The sequence below is a fragment of the Nestor notabilis genome, unplaced genomic scaffold, assembly GCF_000696875.1.
Source record: "Nestor notabilis isolate BGI_N333 unplaced genomic scaffold, ASM69687v1 scaffold14874, whole genome shotgun sequence".
Taxonomy (NCBI): domain Eukaryota; kingdom Metazoa; phylum Chordata; class Aves; order Psittaciformes; family Psittacidae; genus Nestor; species Nestor notabilis.
Genome location: NW_009925273.1, coordinates 6,249 through 24,680, shown reverse-complemented (window position 1 = coordinate 24,680; position 18,432 = coordinate 6,249). Strand labels below are relative to the sequence as shown.

At 39.5% G+C, this 18,432-nt stretch overlaps 2 protein-coding genes across 2 annotated transcripts in view; one reads left to right on the top strand and one right to left on the bottom strand.

The window, feature by feature from the left end:
* The window catches only part of GUCD1 (guanylyl cyclase domain containing 1), a gene marked incomplete at its 5' end in the record, with an annotated part of 5,270 nt that extends 1,012 nt beyond the window's left edge, over positions 1-4,258 (top strand). Inside the window, 4 exons of the mRNA XM_010012983.1 lie at positions 510-675; positions 1,372-1,463; positions 3,085-3,326; positions 3,971-4,258. Of these exons, the coding sequence (XP_010011285.1) occupies positions 510-675; positions 1,372-1,463; positions 3,085-3,326; positions 3,971-4,062 (592 nt within the window). The remainder of the gene's footprint in view (positions 1-509; positions 676-1,371; positions 1,464-3,084; positions 3,327-3,970) is intronic.
* A 3,576-nt stretch (positions 4,259-7,834) lies between these two features.
* UPB1 (ureidopropionase, beta) overlaps positions 7,835-18,432 on the bottom strand; it is a gene marked incomplete at its 5' end in the record, with an annotated part of 16,280 nt that continues 5,682 nt past the window's right edge. Inside the window, 5 exons of the mRNA XM_010012982.1 lie at positions 7,835-7,930; positions 10,688-10,842; positions 11,960-12,002; positions 12,851-12,932; positions 16,049-16,218. Of these exons, the coding sequence (XP_010011284.1) occupies positions 7,835-7,930; positions 10,688-10,842; positions 11,960-12,002; positions 12,851-12,932; positions 16,049-16,218 (546 nt within the window). The remainder of the gene's footprint in view (positions 7,931-10,687; positions 10,843-11,959; positions 12,003-12,850; positions 12,933-16,048; positions 16,219-18,432) is intronic.

Genomic DNA, 18,432 nt, shown 5'->3' with positions numbered 1-18,432 from the left:
GCAGCCTGTCCCACCCTTCCTCCCTTTGTTGCCTTTTGTGCCATCAGTGCCTAAGACAAGCCTCTTTTGAATATTTACTGACTTCCTTTACAGTTCCTCCTTTTGAAACACATCTATTGCGTGAAGCAAGTTTTAGTCTTTAACACTTCTTTCTGTGTTTGCTCTAATATGCTTGTACATTTAGACTGTAAGCCCTTCAGGACAGAGTTCTATACTTGCTCAGAAGAGCTTGCTCATTGTACAGCACCTGTACACTTCTAACATAAACCAGTCAAGATACCCATACATTTCCAATTTTAAAAAGTCAGCAATAAATCTAGTTAAATATTCCCTACTCCCTTCCCTTCCCTTTTATCTGTGGCTCCTTTGTGGGTTTTCTTTTTGGTATTTCTTAGCCAAGCCCATTGTTTCAGTTTTTACGTCCTGTGATGTGGAAGCTTGGGCTACAGCACACGTTTTGCTTCTCCTAAGATCTGTGCTTCCCTTCCCTGCCTTTCCTAATACCACAGGTACTTGAATCATTTGGACAATGATGAATTTCAGAAAGCCATTCAGGAGCTCCAGTTAACAAAGAGTATCTGGACTATTGACCTGGCCTACTTAATGCGGCACTTTGGTGTCAAGCATAAGTTTTGCACCCAGACACTTGGAGTGGACAAGGGCTACAAAAATCAGGTAAGTATTCTAGAGCTTTAAAAGCCCTGTGTCTCACATGTAAAAGCTCTGCTTGTTACTGACAATCACCCACAATCCCTGCAAACAAGGTTTGCCTATTGCCATAACGAGCACACATCAGTTCCAAAGGCAAGGCTGGATACAAGCCCACATACTTCACGTCTTTGATTCCATAATATGAATTTTGAAAAAGTTTTCATGTAGTGCTCATGAAAGGTTCCACCTCTTTGACAGCCTGGAGACTGAAGCCCTCTGTCTATCTACAGAACAGGTACAGCCTGGGCAGCAGCAGTGCTAGCTTCCACCCTTTCCCCACCACTGTGCCTCAGCCCTGACCTGGAAGAACCACCTCTAGAGGTGAGAGGGGAACTCAACCTCTTCAAGACTGCCAGCAAGGGGGCCCATAGCAGTGATGGCTTTTCTAACATCAGCTCCTGCCCAATACGAACCAGGATGGCTTCTTTCATGTAGGCAGCTGAACAGCCACTGGATGAAATTACAGTAACAACTGACCAGGAGTGAATTTAAACAATTTAGAGCAGGAATCCTTTTCCTGTTACCAGTGAACTAAGGGAGAGATCTCTTATCCCATAGCCAGATCTTCAGCTTATGCAGGCCCTTGCTAGCATGTATTTTAAGTGGTGGATTACCTAAGGGAAACATTATGCCAGTTCATAACTTCTACTATCTCCATAGTCGTTTTACAGAAAGCACTTTGACACAGAAGAGAATCGAGTGAATCAGCTCTTTGCACAAGCCAAAGCCTGCAAGGTGCTGGTGGAGAAGTGGTAAGCTTATTATTTTCTTTCCTTTCTCTTTGGAGAGTCTGTGGGCCCTATCCTTTACTTGGAGTCAAGCTAAACTGGTCAAAGAGACTGAAATCAAGCCCTGAGCCCTTTTTTTGGGGTGCATTACAGTCTTCCTAATAGATCTGTCTCAAAAAAAAAAAGGTGGACATCAAGAGTTAATAACAAAGTTTGAGGAAAAATAGCCAACACAGAATTAGTATTTGAAAATGCTGATGAGTTGGCTATTGTTTATGTTTGGAATTGGATTATCCATTAAAATCATCCGGTAGGGAGTGCCTACAGCACTCTAATTGGCCATTGCTGGAATTAATGAGAGTGCTATGTGGGCACACAACCCATTGTTCCCAGAACTATGCAAACATTATAGCTGTTTCTTAGACAAACATGCAAAGAAAAAGCTTGCAAACAAGATTTTGCCAAGAGGGAGGGTGAAAGAACCTCTATGAAAACTGCAGACCCAGGAGAGAAGCAAAAACTGCAGAATTGTTTCACAGCTGACAGTGATGTTCTACTTGGGAAATAACAGAGTGTCCGTGTTCAGTTTGAGTTGCACCCCTTTTTATAGTGAAACTGGATTTGGATCTCTGTTGTCAAAGCAGGGTAAATGATCAGGAAAAGATAAGAGGGTGCAGGGCAGCCACAACAGCATTTGAATGCTGTAATGCAACTTGTATTTAGCAGAGTTTTCAGTGTCCTGTTTAACACACACACACAGTCTTTCTGGCACTATCTATTTAACTAGAGCTGTGACAGGACGGAAGGTTCAGTCAGTCCATCCTGCGTTAGTCATCTTAAGATTGTGGCCTGGATCAAGACAAGGACAGAGAGCATGTCTACCTGTGTACACACAGTACTGAGTCTAGGGTATCAAAAAGTGACACTGGAAAAGATTAAAAAGCACGAGTTCAGTTAGATAGTGCACACAGCCTGGACATCCAGAATGTATCCAAAGGATAAGCTTCTAATGCATATGGACTGCATGTGCCTCAGTGAGGGACAGGTTTTAACAGATGAGGTTATAGGTTACGTTTGGTTAATACTCATTTTCTGTAGGAGGTACTATAGCAATAAAGCCTCAAGAGCATCAGGCAGTCCAAAACTGCAACTGGGAGAAGTGTATTTCTGTGTGACAGAGGCAAATTTGGGCACGTCTTAATTTGGTTAGTGATTATACAATCTTTAACCACTCAGCCAGTAAAGATTTGGTGCTTAAGAGATAAGCTTTTCTAAGAGCAGGGAGAACACTTCACTTAAAATTTTCCCACAACAGAAGTCTCTCAGGTTACTGACTGAGTTGCCAGCTCCTTTAAAACTCTTATCTGGGGCACTGGATACATTCGGAGATTACATTGATGTTACTGCAGAATCCAGAGCTCTTGCCCTGCACTTCAGCAGCAGCAGTGAGATTAAAAGGCCTTGAATGACACAGGTTTTATCAGGCTTTGCCTGTAGCAAAGCTTGCTGGGTTTAACAGCAAAAAGCTGTACCTGTGACAAAACATGCCAGCTGCATGTCTTAAGTACTGTCCGTCACCACACACTTCATTGTGTACCAGTCTCTTCCCTGAACTTAATAAGCATAAGTGATCTTTTTTCTGTAGCACAATAACAGTTCAAGACATCCAGAACCACCTGTCTCAAGGTCACGTAGCCATTGTCCTAGTGAACGCAGTCCTGCTGTTGTGTGACCTTTGCTCAAGTCCTGTCAAATACTGCTGCTTCCTCCCCATTGGACAGAAGTGCTTCTGCAGGAATCCTGACTACCAGGGCCATTTCATTGTTCTATGTGGCTACAACAAAGCCTCAGGGAGTATTTACTACAACAACCCTGCCTATGCTGACCGTGAGTAGCCTGTTCCTTTTGGGGGGATTCTAAGCCATCACTTTACTGACACGTCTTTAATACAGAGCCACAGCTGCACCTGCTGGACCTCCTCTAACGGTGTGCCTATCCTCAAGCATCACTCACCAATTTGTCAGAAGGGGTTTTGCCACATTAATTAAATCAGTGCTGCGTTTGTGCTGTGATTTACTTGAGGAATTGAGGTACTCATTCTAGCAAATGTGCTTGGCTCTCGGCTAGGTTTGTGAGAGATGCTGAACTCTCCCTATCTGCAGAATATAACAGAATGGGCTATTTACAGCATTACTTCCATGAGCACTGCCTTTGAGCTAGGGAAAAAAAAAAAAAATCACAGAATCAAGAATTGGTTAGGTTGGAACAGACCTTTGAGATCATCAAATCCAACCACTAATCTGGCACTGCCAAGGCCACCACTAAAGCAGCTCCCTAGTTCTGCATTTACATTTAAAGCTTGCTCCATGGTGCATCAAAATGAAACCAACAAGTAAAGTTGTAACCTAAGCTGATAGCTCCAGTCTGTATACTAGTTAGTTTTCTTTGTAGAGACTGCTAACCCCAGTATAAGAGCCTTTCACAGGCAAATTCTTCTGAATTCTTAGTAACATTTTGTTCCCCCTGAACAGGAACGTGCTGCACCAGCATCAGTAACTTTGAGGAAGCCAGGACAAGTTATGGCACTGATGAAGATATTCTGTTCATCTACACAGACAGCTGACATCCACACCTGATGCTCCTGGCCCTTTCTTGTGCAGCCTGTGTGGCACTGGCTGCTTGTCTCAGGACTGCCCCTGCAAAGACCTTGCTCTTGAACTGCAGTGGGATCTTAAACATGGGAGGCTTTATAGACATTGACAGGACTATACTGCAATGCTGTCTTTACCTTTTTTTCCTCATGATGCATCTAATTTTGCAATGTATGTCTGTTTTTTGTGTTTGGTTGGTTTTTGTTTGTTGTTGGGGTTTTTTTTCCCCTCATTTTCAACATTGCACATTTGACAGCAGTTTTAAAATATAGGCCCAGAGCCTAATTCACTTTGAGCTTATTTTCAAATTAAACACATCATAAGAAAAAAAGCAGCACCAGATTTATGAACTTCAACACTTGGTAATACATGCATAGGTTTAGCTAAACAAAAACGGGGGAAAAAAAAAAAGAATACCTGTTTTTCTCTGTCAAAGCATCAAGGGCTGATCATCCTAAATCTAGGGATTTGAGGCTCAGCAGGGTGTTATGGAAGGAAAAAATACTAACTTAAAACCACTATTAAATTACAAAAAAAGCCTTGCTGGCTCATCAGGTCTGTGTTGTAGGAACAAAACACATTTACCCAAATTCACCTTACACATATACTGCTTTTATGCCACTGCATTCAGTTTTGAATCATAGTTATTGGTATTGTTCCCTTGTCCTACAAACTTAATCTCTTTTGGCTAAATCCTCTAGGATGACTGTTCAGAGCTCTGCGTTGCCCCAAAAGTGAAGATATTTTATTTGTACCTACAAGACTTGCTCTTTGCCAAAACCTCTGAGCATTATGCCACCTCCATGTGCCAGTTTCTGCAGAATCCCTTCCAAATATAAACTTTACACTTATTAAGGCAATGCAGAAAATGAGCATCTACACTAACGGCATGTATTTTGTGTGTAAATGTAAATATCTGACAGTGAATACTGTATTATAACTAAAATGCTGAATCATCATTTGAGCAAAATTTTGCCATTGGTATTAGTTCAGTGACCTAAGAAGAGCTGAAATCAATTAAAAAGAGGGAATACAAGTAAAAAGGCAGGAACTCATTTTCTAGCTCTTATGCTACAGTATAAGTACTTGGCTTAAACTGAAACTGTCAGTGGCCCATTCTTAATCCCTTCATGTTTTACCTGGGTTTAATCACTTTGCTGAGGAGTACTCTAGAGTGTAAGAAATAGCCACTTCAGATTTCATCCATCACAATTTCCTACAAGTCCTGATCTCCAGTCCTGTCTGTGTTGAAGTGAGTAGAAAAATCAATGCTGATGTAAAGCTAGCACAATTTTCTTTTGCACTTAAATCAGACATCCCGCACCTTTAGCATGGTGTTAGGAAAAGGAACTGTTCAAGTTCTAGAACCGTGTGGAATAACAGTAGAAAGACATTGTTACTTAGTGGTGGAGATAATAAATAGGAATCTACTTTAAGCATGGTAAAATCTTTTGCTAAGAGAAAAATTTGCTTCTATCAATTGTTGACATACTGAATAAGTAGCTGGAAAGCATTCAATAAGTAGTATTAGTAGAATTAAGGGTGCTCCTTTGTACAAAAAAATGGTAACATATTTATGTTACCATTTAAATGCAGTAGCCTTTAAAAAGTCCTGAACAAAAAGTATCTATCTGACAAGAAATGTTCAGTGTATCATATTTTGCTTATAATTGGTGAAGCTGGAATACATTGCAAAATGAGTAAAAGTTAGGATGTGATTTATAAATAGTAGAACCAGCACATTAGTGGCACCAGCAGAATCCCAGAAAAAAGGTACAAAGCCTATTATGGATAAAGCTTTCTGATTCCTTCAAAGTCAGTCACCAGAATGCTACTGATGTGAGAATTTTTAAGCTGCAGGTCCAAATTCAGGATGTTTGATTGAGAGATTGTATTAGCTATGTTACTAATTAACAGGTATGCATACTACAAGCCAACAGAATACTTCCTTAAGCCCTGTGGTTTCAGGTAGGTAGTTCATTCACTACCACTGAACTGTCCCAGGATTTATTTCAGAGCAAGCCTGGTTAGTTAAATAAAAACAGTTCTTCAAAGGGCTTGTAACTGACATTTAGCCTCTTACTAGTTCGGTTATCCAAATGCAAATCTTGAGCTTATGCATAAAACATGAACTTGAGAGCACGGTAAGTGTTCTGAAGTGCACAGATAGGTGTAACAATATTAACTGCTCAATATTTGGTACCTAGAGTTTAAATACTTGAACAAAACTGAAAAATAAAAGAAAGCTAGCTGAGACAGACAGTTCCACCACTGCAACAGGATCTCATAGCTGCTAAATACGAGGTAGCTATGAAGGATGAAAACATAAGAAGCAAAAGCCAAGTGAAAAGGCTGAGTATATGACACAAATTCAGATTTAAAAGCAGTTCACTGCACAAGCATTCACAACATCTGCATTTTCCAAAACTTTGTTTCCCATTACAATGTTGTCTATCAAAATACTCATTCTGAAAATGTCACTTTGTTTCCTTCATGATGTCAATAGCAAAGGAAGGGGTATTTTACATGCAGGGATTTTATACATAAATATATTTTTATTTGTAATTAAGTCATTCTCAATAAAGGATTAAAGTCACAGATAACCCTGTAACAATGTAGCAAGTGTATTTATTAACTAGCTTATGAAACATGTTGGAAAATCTTTAAAGCATGTGTTACATATTTGACTGAAAACGGCAGAGCTGAAATTGTGATTTGGGAAAAAAACCTAAGAGTTCCAATATTTATTTCAGCTATGAATTCACAGTTGCTAGGCTGTAAATTCTATTCATTCTGCACTTCCTGAACACCCTGTATCACCTGAATCACACTAAACCAAATTTCTATATACACTAGGAGCTGAGAATAGCAAATGGATTTTCATTATGTATATTCAACAGCTGCTTTGTGAAGTCCACAACCACTGGGTATCCTACTGGAGTGCTGTTTTCATTACCCACCCTGATCCCTGATAGCATCTCCCTGGCTTTCTGTTCACAATGCATGGCACTGGCCTGGCCTATGCCTTAGCCAGTGTTTCTATTTTGGCCCCGTAACACAGCACTGAACTTCTGAAGATACTAAAATCCTCTGTCTGCAGCACTACTTCTGCACCTTGAAGGAGCCCATCAAAGACATTGATCCAACTATGCTTGTAATTCATAGTATAAAGGGAAATAGAACCGAAGTGATCTTGCTTTGCAGTACCCACAGATCTTCAAACAATTAGGATGCATTTGGGACTTTACTTAAGTCTAACAGAACTTTATTAAATAGTTTGTAATTAAAAGACAGATTAAAATAATTGATGCCTCCTTTCTCCCTAAATTATACGTTTGGGTAGAGGGTAAAGAACTGGAAAGCAGAAGTGAACAGACACACAATGCAAAGCTTATGTAAAAATACTTACGTCCTCTGAATGCATCATTTCCATCAAACTATATCACAGTAAAACAGTACTGAATGCATTTCATCATCATTTTATATCAATGTATTCCTACTGGATATATTTCTCATAATAAACAAAAAGTTTGGACTCATCAGTGTAAATGGAAAAAAAAAACCCAAAAAACAACCAAAACCACAAAGCAGAACCAAAGAAGCTATTTTTCAATCATTTTACTTAACAAAGGTTTGAATTCTATTACTTGAAAGTTGTTTATTGGAAATTAAAATTACAACATTAAAATAAGAACTTGTGATCCACAGTAAGGCTATCATTCAACAGTACCTTTTTATGTGACATTAATGAGATGCTCTCTCTTTGATTATATTGGGTATAAAACAAGGCTGGACTGCTTCAGTGAGCTTGTCTGCATACATTTCATATCTACCAGTCATCTGGAAAAGAAAAATCAAAGCTTCAGTTTTTTGGTGAGCTGTGGAAGTACTTCAGTAGAAAATATTTATGTTCACCTTTTTTTTTTTTTTAAATGATGACATCTTATTTATTTGCCCCCAAATGTAAAATCATAATTCACTCAAAATGCAAGACATCCAGAGTCTTAGCACAAACTAACATACTTTTCTAAAAGAACTTACATTGTGCTGCCTAAAACTATACTTCTACCCAAAAAAAGCAGAAATACATTTCTACTCTGAAAAGTACAACTTCTAATTGAACACCTTCCTGTTTTGCAGCTCTTCTTCATTGACAGTCATGTCTGCTGACTAATTACTTAAGGCTATTTTGGTTATCCTGGATAGATGAAAGTTAAATGTGAAAGGTGGACTGACTTTCTTAGCATGAACAATAAGTTGATAAGTTTTAAGTAAGTTCGGTCAATGAAGGCAAAGGAGTGTATCTGTAGTTATCTTGTCATGTTATGTCCTCGACAACTGATGAACTCATGCAGACTTACTGTTGGCAGCAATGTGCCACTGATGGCATTTGGGTTTCTCTTACTTTAGTCATTAATAATACAAAATATCATCATTGCTTTGGGTGATACAGTAAGTTAGGAGGCTGGAATACAGCACTTTATGTAGTGCTATGACTCTTCTGAAGTGCACAGTCTACAACACTGGCTCTGAGAGGGGTGAATTACTTCTTTCTTGCCAGAGTGTAATAAGGGCTACTTGTTTAACTATTTTCCTGCCCTAAGTTTAGCAAAGACATTGTACTTAACATCCCTTTCAGGCATCATTGAATGCAAATTGCAGATACTAGAGCAGGTCAAATAGGCTCCTGCTTGCTATCAAGGGTTTTATGCAGTGGATAACTAATGACTTCATACTTTCTCATTCCCCCTGTAACAAGATCTACCTCTGTCTTGGCCACAAATGGGAGGAAAAGGAAACAGATATCCCCTGTCACACAAACAAAAGCCTTATGTGCCAGAAGACCAACAACAGCAATCCACACCATCAACATAAAGCTAAGGTGCTGAAAACACAAGTCTTGAACACAACAAAAAATAAGCAATCCTGTACAAAACAGCCAAAGGTCGGTGTTTTACTGTTTGTCTTTCCTAATCAATACAATTGCTTTTGTTGAGATAGCCCTACTACACTGTTGTAAGCAATGCTCCATGTGCTTCCTGACACACTAAATCTCTATTCTGCTAGGGCTTCAGATTTCCATGGCAAAGCAAAACTAAACACCTGAGTTCAACAACAGTGGGAATCTCTCAGCACAATTTAATTCCACTACTACAACAACCATCTACCCACTACACACACCTGTAAAATATATGTTTGTTTAAACAAATAAAAGTCCTATCATGCCACTAAACCAGTATCCAATGTGGCACCCCACATAGCTTGTATTGCACAATTGAAGGGTTAGCAAATTGCGGTGCTGAGGTGCAGTTTCTGAAACCAGCAGTGCTGCTGGACAAATTAAATCAAATGACACCCTCAGGAAAGATGATCCACATGAGCTTTATCTCAGAATATAAAAGAATAGTAATAAATAAGTTTGTTAAAGTCACGTGGAAAAACTTGCAGCCATCTTGACTTGATTTAAGTAAATTCAAAAGCATGTTAGGATGCTTTAGAGATGAACGTACACACTCCTCCTGTGGCTTCAATGTGTGCATAAACCCAGGGAGTTAACAGCGCAAGACGTTTCCATTCAGAAAGTTCTCAGAAGCATAAATTGTTGTCAGTTTGGGTTTTCACTGAATTTCACCTAAACTGACAAATAAGGCCTACAGGAATATAAAGATCCACCGTATTAGGTCAGATCAAAGGCCCATCTCAGCTCACTGTAAATGCCCACGTACCCTGCCTAAGGAAACCACACGCACTTCCCTAGCAGTCCTCAGAGGTCCTGGCAAGCCACCCCTAAGGACCTTTTCATTTGGAAGCTATTGGCCTAGTTTCCCTGAATTTGGCTACTCCTTTTAGGAATCCATTTATGCCTTTGGCCTTGTTGTGGTTTAAGCCCAGCCAGTAACTCGGAACCACGTGGCCGCTCGCTCACTCCCCTCCTTCTTCCTCCCCCCCAGTTCTCGGAGGGATGGGGATGAGAATCGAAACAATGTAACTCCCACAGGTTGAGATAACAGCAGCCCAGTAACTAAGGTATAATACAAACCATTACTGCTATCAATAATAACGATAAGGGAAATAACAAGGAGAGAGGATACAATTGCTCACCACCCACTGACCGATACCCAGCCCGACCCGAGCAGCGATCTGGGCCTTCCGGGTAACTCCCTCCGGTTTCTCTACTGGGCACGATGTGCTGTGGTATGGAATACCCCTTTGGGCAGTTTGGGTCAGGTGTCCTGTCTCTGCTTCCTCCCAGCTTCCCCTCCTCCCTGGCAGAGCATGAGACTGAGAAAAGTCCTTGGTCGGAGTATTACTTAGCAACAACTAAAAACATCAGTGTTATCAGCGTTGTTCCCAGGCTGAAAGTCAAGAACACAGCACCGCACCAGCTACTAAGAAGGAGAAAAATGACTGCTGTAGCTGAACCCAGGACAGTATCCAGAACATCCTGTTAAATTAGCTTAACAATTTAAGGCCTGGATTGTTAAAAAACAACAACAAAAAGGCTGTCTTGTAATTATTGCAAGATCATAAAATTATTACGAAAGCTTGTTTGTTCTAATATCATATGTAAGTTTGTTTCTTTATAAGCAGGCTTACCTTAAAATTCCATTTGTCACTGACTTGCCTGCAAAGATTCAGATCCATCTCTACCACCAGAAGTCCATCCCGAACACGAGAGAGTCCTGGTGTCCTGCTGCCATCTGGTGCAGCTACGTAACTTGAGCCATAAAAACAGCCCAAGTCATGGTGTGCTTAAAGAGATTTTAAAAAAGCATGTAATGCCATCTGCAAGTAAGTATACAACTTAACATGTAGTGTCCCATAAAACCTGGCTCGATTTCTTGTGGTTGCTCACTAACTGCGCTTTAAGCAAGGCAGCATCCTGAAGAGTCACGGCACAATCCTAAGGTAACTGCAGTTTTGACCAGCAGTTACTTTCATGCACAGTACAGCTTTCACATATATTGAATTAACAGGAGAAAATTCCCTGCACTGCCTTCTAAATAATGTATGATTATGCCTTACCACTACTAAGTCCCTGAACTAAAGGCTTTGCTTGCATTGGCTTTTACTTAAAATTTAAATGAATTCTAATTGTCAACTCATAAGTTTCCAAAACAGCTGACAAAGATGCACCCATTCCATTTTCAATACAAAGGTCAGAGGTGAAAACACTAGAAAACACTGGGATTTGAGGCACAGGAAAAATGTTCATATTGCACAATTCTCAGTTGTGCCAAAAATCAGCCACATCTGTTGTACTACTAAGCAATGGATGCCAAAGACCTTTTTCATGCAGCTGCTACAAACACTTAGCTCCAGAACTAGGTAAAAAGAGGCTCAGGCCCACTTCCAGATGAAGCCAGAAGCAGTCATTGCTGCCACAGGACAAATTACAGTATTTCAACATACAAGTGAAGCACATACAAGCAAATCTCATGCTCTTCTTTGAGCATTCTCTTTAACTTCCAGCAAATCTGTGAAACAGGGCAAAATGGCTTGGCTGGGGATTTAGTCTAGGACTATTACTCTTTATAATCTTACAACTACACATAAGAAGTCATGCATGCAGTGACAACACAGGCTGATTTGTGGGATTTCGGTCTTCTAGTCCTACAACACTACAGCGACTTCAAAACTCTTAGTCCTCTGAAAACATACAGAAACCTTAGGTGTCAGCTTCTGATACTGTGGTACCTTTAGGAAGAAGTGCTTCTTCTCTCCAGCTTATAAAATAGCAGTCTTAAGTAAGACAGTTGCTGGCTACCATACCTGTCATGGGATAGACACTTGTGGAAGAGCTATTGCTTCTTCAGACTTTCTAGTTAACGATTACTAGCAACTGCTGAATGTGATTTCTGAACATACCTTTTCCACCATCTCCAGAAGTAAATGAATTTTTGTAGTATTCCTGTGAAATAAGAAGAATCTGTAGGTGGCAGTATAATTCCATTTCACTCAAGAAATCCTTGCTTGACTATCATATTTAATATGGAAGTTTAAGTAAATCTAGTATGATTTTTTTTCTGGCATACTATCAGCACTGTCTAAAGGGAGCCATCAGAGGGGCCTAGTCTCTAAGATGAACAGGGTAGAAAGCAAGATCTTTTTGTATCACTGCCTGTCTTTCATACACTTTGGGGAACAGGCCTCCTATCAGTTTCACAGGTCTATCTCTAGAGGCAAAAGAAGACATTTAACCAAATGCGTCTTTGCAGATCACAGAAGAAGGTAAATGTATTCACCTAATGGCAAGAACAAGGCTGGATTTTTGCAGGCAACCTTATAAAAGAACACACATTGAAGGTATCTGGACTAATCTGAAGGCAAGAATGACCTCCTATGTGCAATATTAATTTTTAACATAGAATTTCAGTGTTCAGAAAGAGGTAGTATCTGTACAACAGTAAATAGTTGCATACCACTGACTGGAAGATATATTTAATCTTCAGTGGTTTTGGCTAAAAGAACACGAATTTCAACATAGAAACCAGGAGAATTAGCAAAAGGGAGGGTACCTACTACAGAGAGCAATTCAAGAATAGGAAGCTGCTGCAACTAAAAAGTAGGCTGCCAGGAATAAGGCAGCTCTCAATTTCTTTATCATTGTTCGTCTTCAAATCATATTATAAACAGTAATACAGTAGTTATACACTAGAGGAATCTATGCATTCCAGTGCTATTCAGTTCATTACCTTGAATTAACTCACGCTACAATGCCTAAATTATGAAATTAAATAACAAAGTCAAGATACACACCGTTCCTATCCTGTTGATGGGACATGTAAAACAGTGATTAGCTATGGCAGCATTTCTTGCTTCAATTGGCCACATTGACTCACTGCAACACACAAAAGAGCAGGCAGGTATTCACTACTTGCTACTGCAGTGCTGAATTCAGATTGTGACTGTTTCACACTACATTTTCTGACAAAAAAAGCCAAAGTTACCTACAAAGACTGATCTTGGTCTTACAACCACAATTATTTTCTGCTCAAATACAAGTTTAAGAAATTCTACCTGATAATCTGGTAAATATGGCTTTGTCATGGAAAAAAAAAAGAAAAAAATTAACACAGCTCAAGATTTTCAAAGCAATTAAAGTGTAAAATGTTTTGTCTCTGAATTATGCAAAGGATTTATACATGTCCTTTCATATTCCATTAACTTTCAATACACCAAACATCATTCTGCAGCAAAGCTGCAAGATTCATACAAGTTGCATCCTTTTTTTCCCCAGTCGAGGAGAGGCTTTTGTAAGCAATGAAGGGGGGTGGGAGGAGGAGAGGAAAGAGAGAGAAAGAGGAATAATAAAGAAAAAAAAAAAGAAAAAAAGAAAAGAGGGAAAAAAGCTTCTTTTCCAAAGGAGATTTCAATTCTGAGTGATGTTTAAGAAGTCTTCTTTTTGTTAGTTTGATACACAGAGATCAGACTAGTTAATAGGATGCCTGGAAGTACTCAGAGCTCCAAAACAAAGGTGATACAATTTGTACACTCCTGTGACAGCTTGTACCTGCCAGATTCTAAATACCAAGACAAGGTTGCGAGCATCTGACTCATTAATCTCCCAGTCAGACTCAAGAATCTTAAGAGCTGAGCACTGGACTGATTGCAAGGACTTGGTTTATTGCCTCTTCTCTCAATTGCTTTGAGCCTGGCAGCCAGCTTTTCTAAGAAAAAGGGATTTTACTGAAAACCTCCAGCACATCACAATTTCACAGAAGAGAGACAGAAAAAAAAGGCTATAGCCAAGAAGCAACCTCAGAGACAGTTTTTACATCAAATACTCTTTCTGCAGTAAAAATCTTATGCTTAAAAACAATCAAGTGAAAGCTACTAATTTGGAGAGCGTGAAGCACTGATGAAGTGCTGTGTGACAACAGGGTAATTTCTGTTTGTTCTCCTGTTAATGGGCTACAAGTGGACAAACATCACAAATATTCCAATATTGACATAAATGACTCAAAAGCATTGCGTATTCAACTCTTTTCGAAGGACATTTCCCAACATTAACAAACATAAAATATCTTTTATACCACAAAATATTAAGGGCAGTTTGAATGACAGAATCTAACTTGCAGTTCTACCCTCCACATTTGTAAATACATGGTTCTCTGCATCAGAACTGGCTGTAGGTATGAAAATTTTATGCCTCTAATCTATTTTTCACCATTTCTACCCTATTATGAATGCTCATAATCCTCAGAACTTTCTAGCTGGTCAGCAAAATAAAAAATGGATTAATATTCTGCGACCATGAAAACCTCCAAATTTACATTAAACATGTAAAGCAAGAGGATTGGGGAAGCATGAAGAAACAGAAAATGGAATAAAAAGAAGATACTCCTCTTACATTTCTAAGTCTGCTACTGTCTTACATACCCAGTGAGCAAGTCTGTGTTGCCTGAACATTTCATACATTAAGGTTTACACAGCTGACACAAGAGAAATCTCTTCCTCTAGGTTTAAAAAAAAAATGAAAAGTATTCTGCAATTAGTCCAAGCGCACAAGCTTAGCTGAATGGAAAGAGAAATGAGAAAGAATTTTTAGCATTACAAAAGATCAATATGCGTGTGGGGGCTGTTTTGTTGATTTCTTTTCCTCTGGATATTATACTTGTATTACCGTATCATCAGTAACAATGAAATATGCTCCTGTTAGCTTCCTAAAATTCACCTTTGGAGCTGGAAACTGAAAAACAGTTCAGCTGGCCTAAAATACGTTTTTTTTAACTCACAAAGGAAATGCTTTTGTTCCAAGGAACTCGGAAATCAGACTTCTCCTCCCCCCATAACAAAGCTAGCCACTTATGCTGAAAAGGGTTAAAAATATTAATACTAAATTACCATCACTTCCTCAGTTGTCTATATGTAAACACCACACATGACTAAATTACTTTTCAGAGCCTACTGTACTAGGGAAAAGAACAAAAAAAATCCCCCAAAACCCCTAACCAAAACAACAAGAAAACACACAGCAGTCCCATCGTGTGCTAAGCTGATGTGCAGACACATTCTGGAATCCCACATCTCAATTTTAAAATTCAAATTAGATTATTTATAAGTATTGAGTAGAAGAGCAAAGGCAAGAATACAATGAGAATGAAACGAAGGCATGGTGATTTTGTCTAGAGGAGTGGTGTAAAGAACTGCTGAGCCCATTTCTACCAGGTTTGTACCTAAAGAAAGCTCTCCTGCCAGCCCTGAAGCAATGCAGTTATTTTGCATCACCTTGTATCCCAAGCAATAAACAGCCTGTGTCAGACAATGCTTTGGAAGCATGGCACATTCAAATGTGACTGATGCTAGTAAGAGGCAGAGAATATTCAAGATCTAATCCCCAAATTAATCATTATGGGCTAGCTAAGAAGCATATTTTCTTAGTTCACTGAGCTAGTTTTCTTTTTGCTTTTAGGAAATCAAGTCAGTAGGGTGCAATTAATATCAATCTGCAGGAGATCAATCTGAAGGGAAACAGTTTACACTAGTTCAGTCTGGTTCAAGAGGTCTGATAATCACAAAATTGCCAACAGTTAGAAAAAGATAGTTTCTGAGAAAAGGATTTCTCAGCTTGGCAATTTGACACCACACTTACTGGCTTACCCAGGTGCCCAATGCAAGCTGGCAAACTAAGCCTGAATGTAAATTACTACTGCCTGTCATAAAGCAAAAATATGACATAAATAATCTAAGTAAACTTTCATTAGTTTTCAGAACACCAGCTAGATACTGTCTCAGAGACAGAAGACCTGTAGATTTACAACTGAAGTTCTGGAAGAGAATCCGTGAGCAGACTGCTAGCCCAAAACTCCAGGTGGAGAAGAATGCAGACTCCTTCATGAAGGCAAAACAAAGTTCCAAGACCTTAAGTAAGGTGGCCATGAGGACCCAGCAAGGGACTTGGAGGTTCAGTTAACCCAGGAAGTGTGAAAGAGCCTAAATCAGTTTGCATTTTACCTGAGCTTTCCAACAGTGGCTGAAGGGTTAAAGATGATCTCTGCTCCATTCATACTAAACATAAGCCAGTTCAGAGGGTGATGGCGCCCATAGCAGATATTCACAGCAATTTTTCCAAACTGGGTCTGAAACACCGGGTGTCCTGTATTTCCTTCCATGTAATAAGTAGACTACAAACGAAAAAATGAGGCAGACTTCTTAAAAAAGCGAAAACTACCACCTCCAATGTTGCTTTGACACTTGCAATTTCTGATTAACAGGTTCAAGTAATTAGGCCATGAAAGAGAACACCTTTCATTTAGTACACAGCTGCACTGTAATGGGTATATAGCAAGAAGTGGCTCTCTTCGGCTGCTGAGATCAAATTCAAGCCTGTTTCCCTTCACTCAGACTACACCTAAGCACTGTCTGATTTTGACATAAATGCTTCTATTAATGCTAGAAATTTCTACAGAAGCTTAAGAGACATTCACAAATGTCCAACCTGTAGGCACCTCTCTTAGTACTTTCATCACGTGAGAAAATTTTCCAAAGACATAATGATCCGTTGATTCTGGTAAAAGACAGAGATTATGAACACTGTTTAAAGGACATGTTCATTCAGTCCCTCACGTTCCTTCAGGAACACATTCATTCCTTTACATTCACCTCTTATGCAATGACATGCAGTAATTTTATGAATACTATAAGGAAATATCAGTGTACAGCCAAGATCCATTATTTAAATTTCCTATATGGCTATTGCTCTGAATAAACAGAAGGCTTGAAATAACCACCAGGAAAATCACAGGATAAAACTAGAGAACACTCCTCAAAGGAACTGAAGCCAACTGTTGGCTTAAAAGATCCCGTTTACCATATGCTGTGAACTTTTATCTTATCAAACATTTCTAAACAGTTAGAAATGCACTAGTTCTATAAAAGGCACTGGTGAAGAGAAGGACAGGGCAGTTAACAGCTATCAGGAGAGACCAACATTCACAGACGTATTCTAAATGAAATGTACAGAAATGGTTCTTTCCAGATACTAGAAAAGGGTACGTGTGGCATCACTGACAGTTGCCTGCTCAGTGGCAGCCAAAAACCCCAGAAAACCTGGGACATCAGCAGGAGGTGTACTAAAACGTAACAGAAAACATTGTTTTGCTGGTTTGTAAGAATTTGGTGTGCCCATGGCTTGAGTACTCCAGGCAATTCTACTGTCTGCATCTCAATAAGGATATACTAGAGATGGAATAAGCAAAGGCAGCTGAAGGGGATGGGGCAGCTCTCTTCTGAGGAACAACTAATATGCCTCTTCAATCTGCAGGTAGAAGGCTGACTGTGACATAATAAGTAAGATTTACAAAATTACAAAGTATCTTATCAGTAGATAAGATGAATAAAGAAAGCCCAAAGCAGCAGCAATAGAGTGTATTCACTAAAATTACACTCTTACAGCTATTTTCAACCACAGTAACTTTTTTCGTGCAACAGGCAGTGTACTTCTGAAATGCGCTTCTTTGTGCAAGCAGGTATTATCACCAGGTTCAGAAGGGATTAGACAAAGTCACTGATGAAAGACCCACAGATAAGAAATGAAATAGACAGGAACGTCACCCAACATCCCTGAAACAGTGACTGTGGCTACTGAGGGAGCACAAAAGTTTCTATGTCCAGACTTATTCCTGGTAGTCCCTTTTTGTGGTGATCTCAAGAGACCAGAAAAGCAAGGTACACAGTCCACCAGCCTGACCCAGCGGGGCACGTCTCTTCTCATATAAGCAAGGTGCGTTTGTAACCAATTCCCTTTTTATTGAAACTGTCTGTCTATTGTAACAACCACTGCCATTGGTCTTGAAGGAAGCAGGCCTAAAGCAAGTGCAGCTGCAGCTGAAGAACAATCTAGGGCTTCGTGTAAGGATACAGGAATGGCATGATAGACAGAGGGGGATTATCTTCTGAAACCAAGGACTAGAGGGTCAGTGTGCCCACTGAAAGTGACATGTAGCATTTATTATTATCAGCTCTCATGAAATTGCACAGTCTCTTGGGCACTGATTTTACCTCCATTCGTGCCTGTAAAGAGCACGTGGTGGGCACTAACACAATCCTTTTTCAAATAATTCTGCTAATTGACTATATTTCCATTTTTTTTCTTCTATTCTGTTTTCTTTTATTACAATAGGAGAAGGAAAACAAGAATGCTGTTGCTTTGGGGAATTCATTAGTTCTTATTTATTGCTCACCAGAGGTCACAATCATCTCCACAGCAACACACTGATGTCTCAAGAAGGATAGATTTTCGTTTATTTCCACGCCATACCACACATGGCTGAATAAGTCACAGACCAACCTCATTCCTCTTTCCATTTCATTCTCACCAGTTCAACAAGGATGATTTT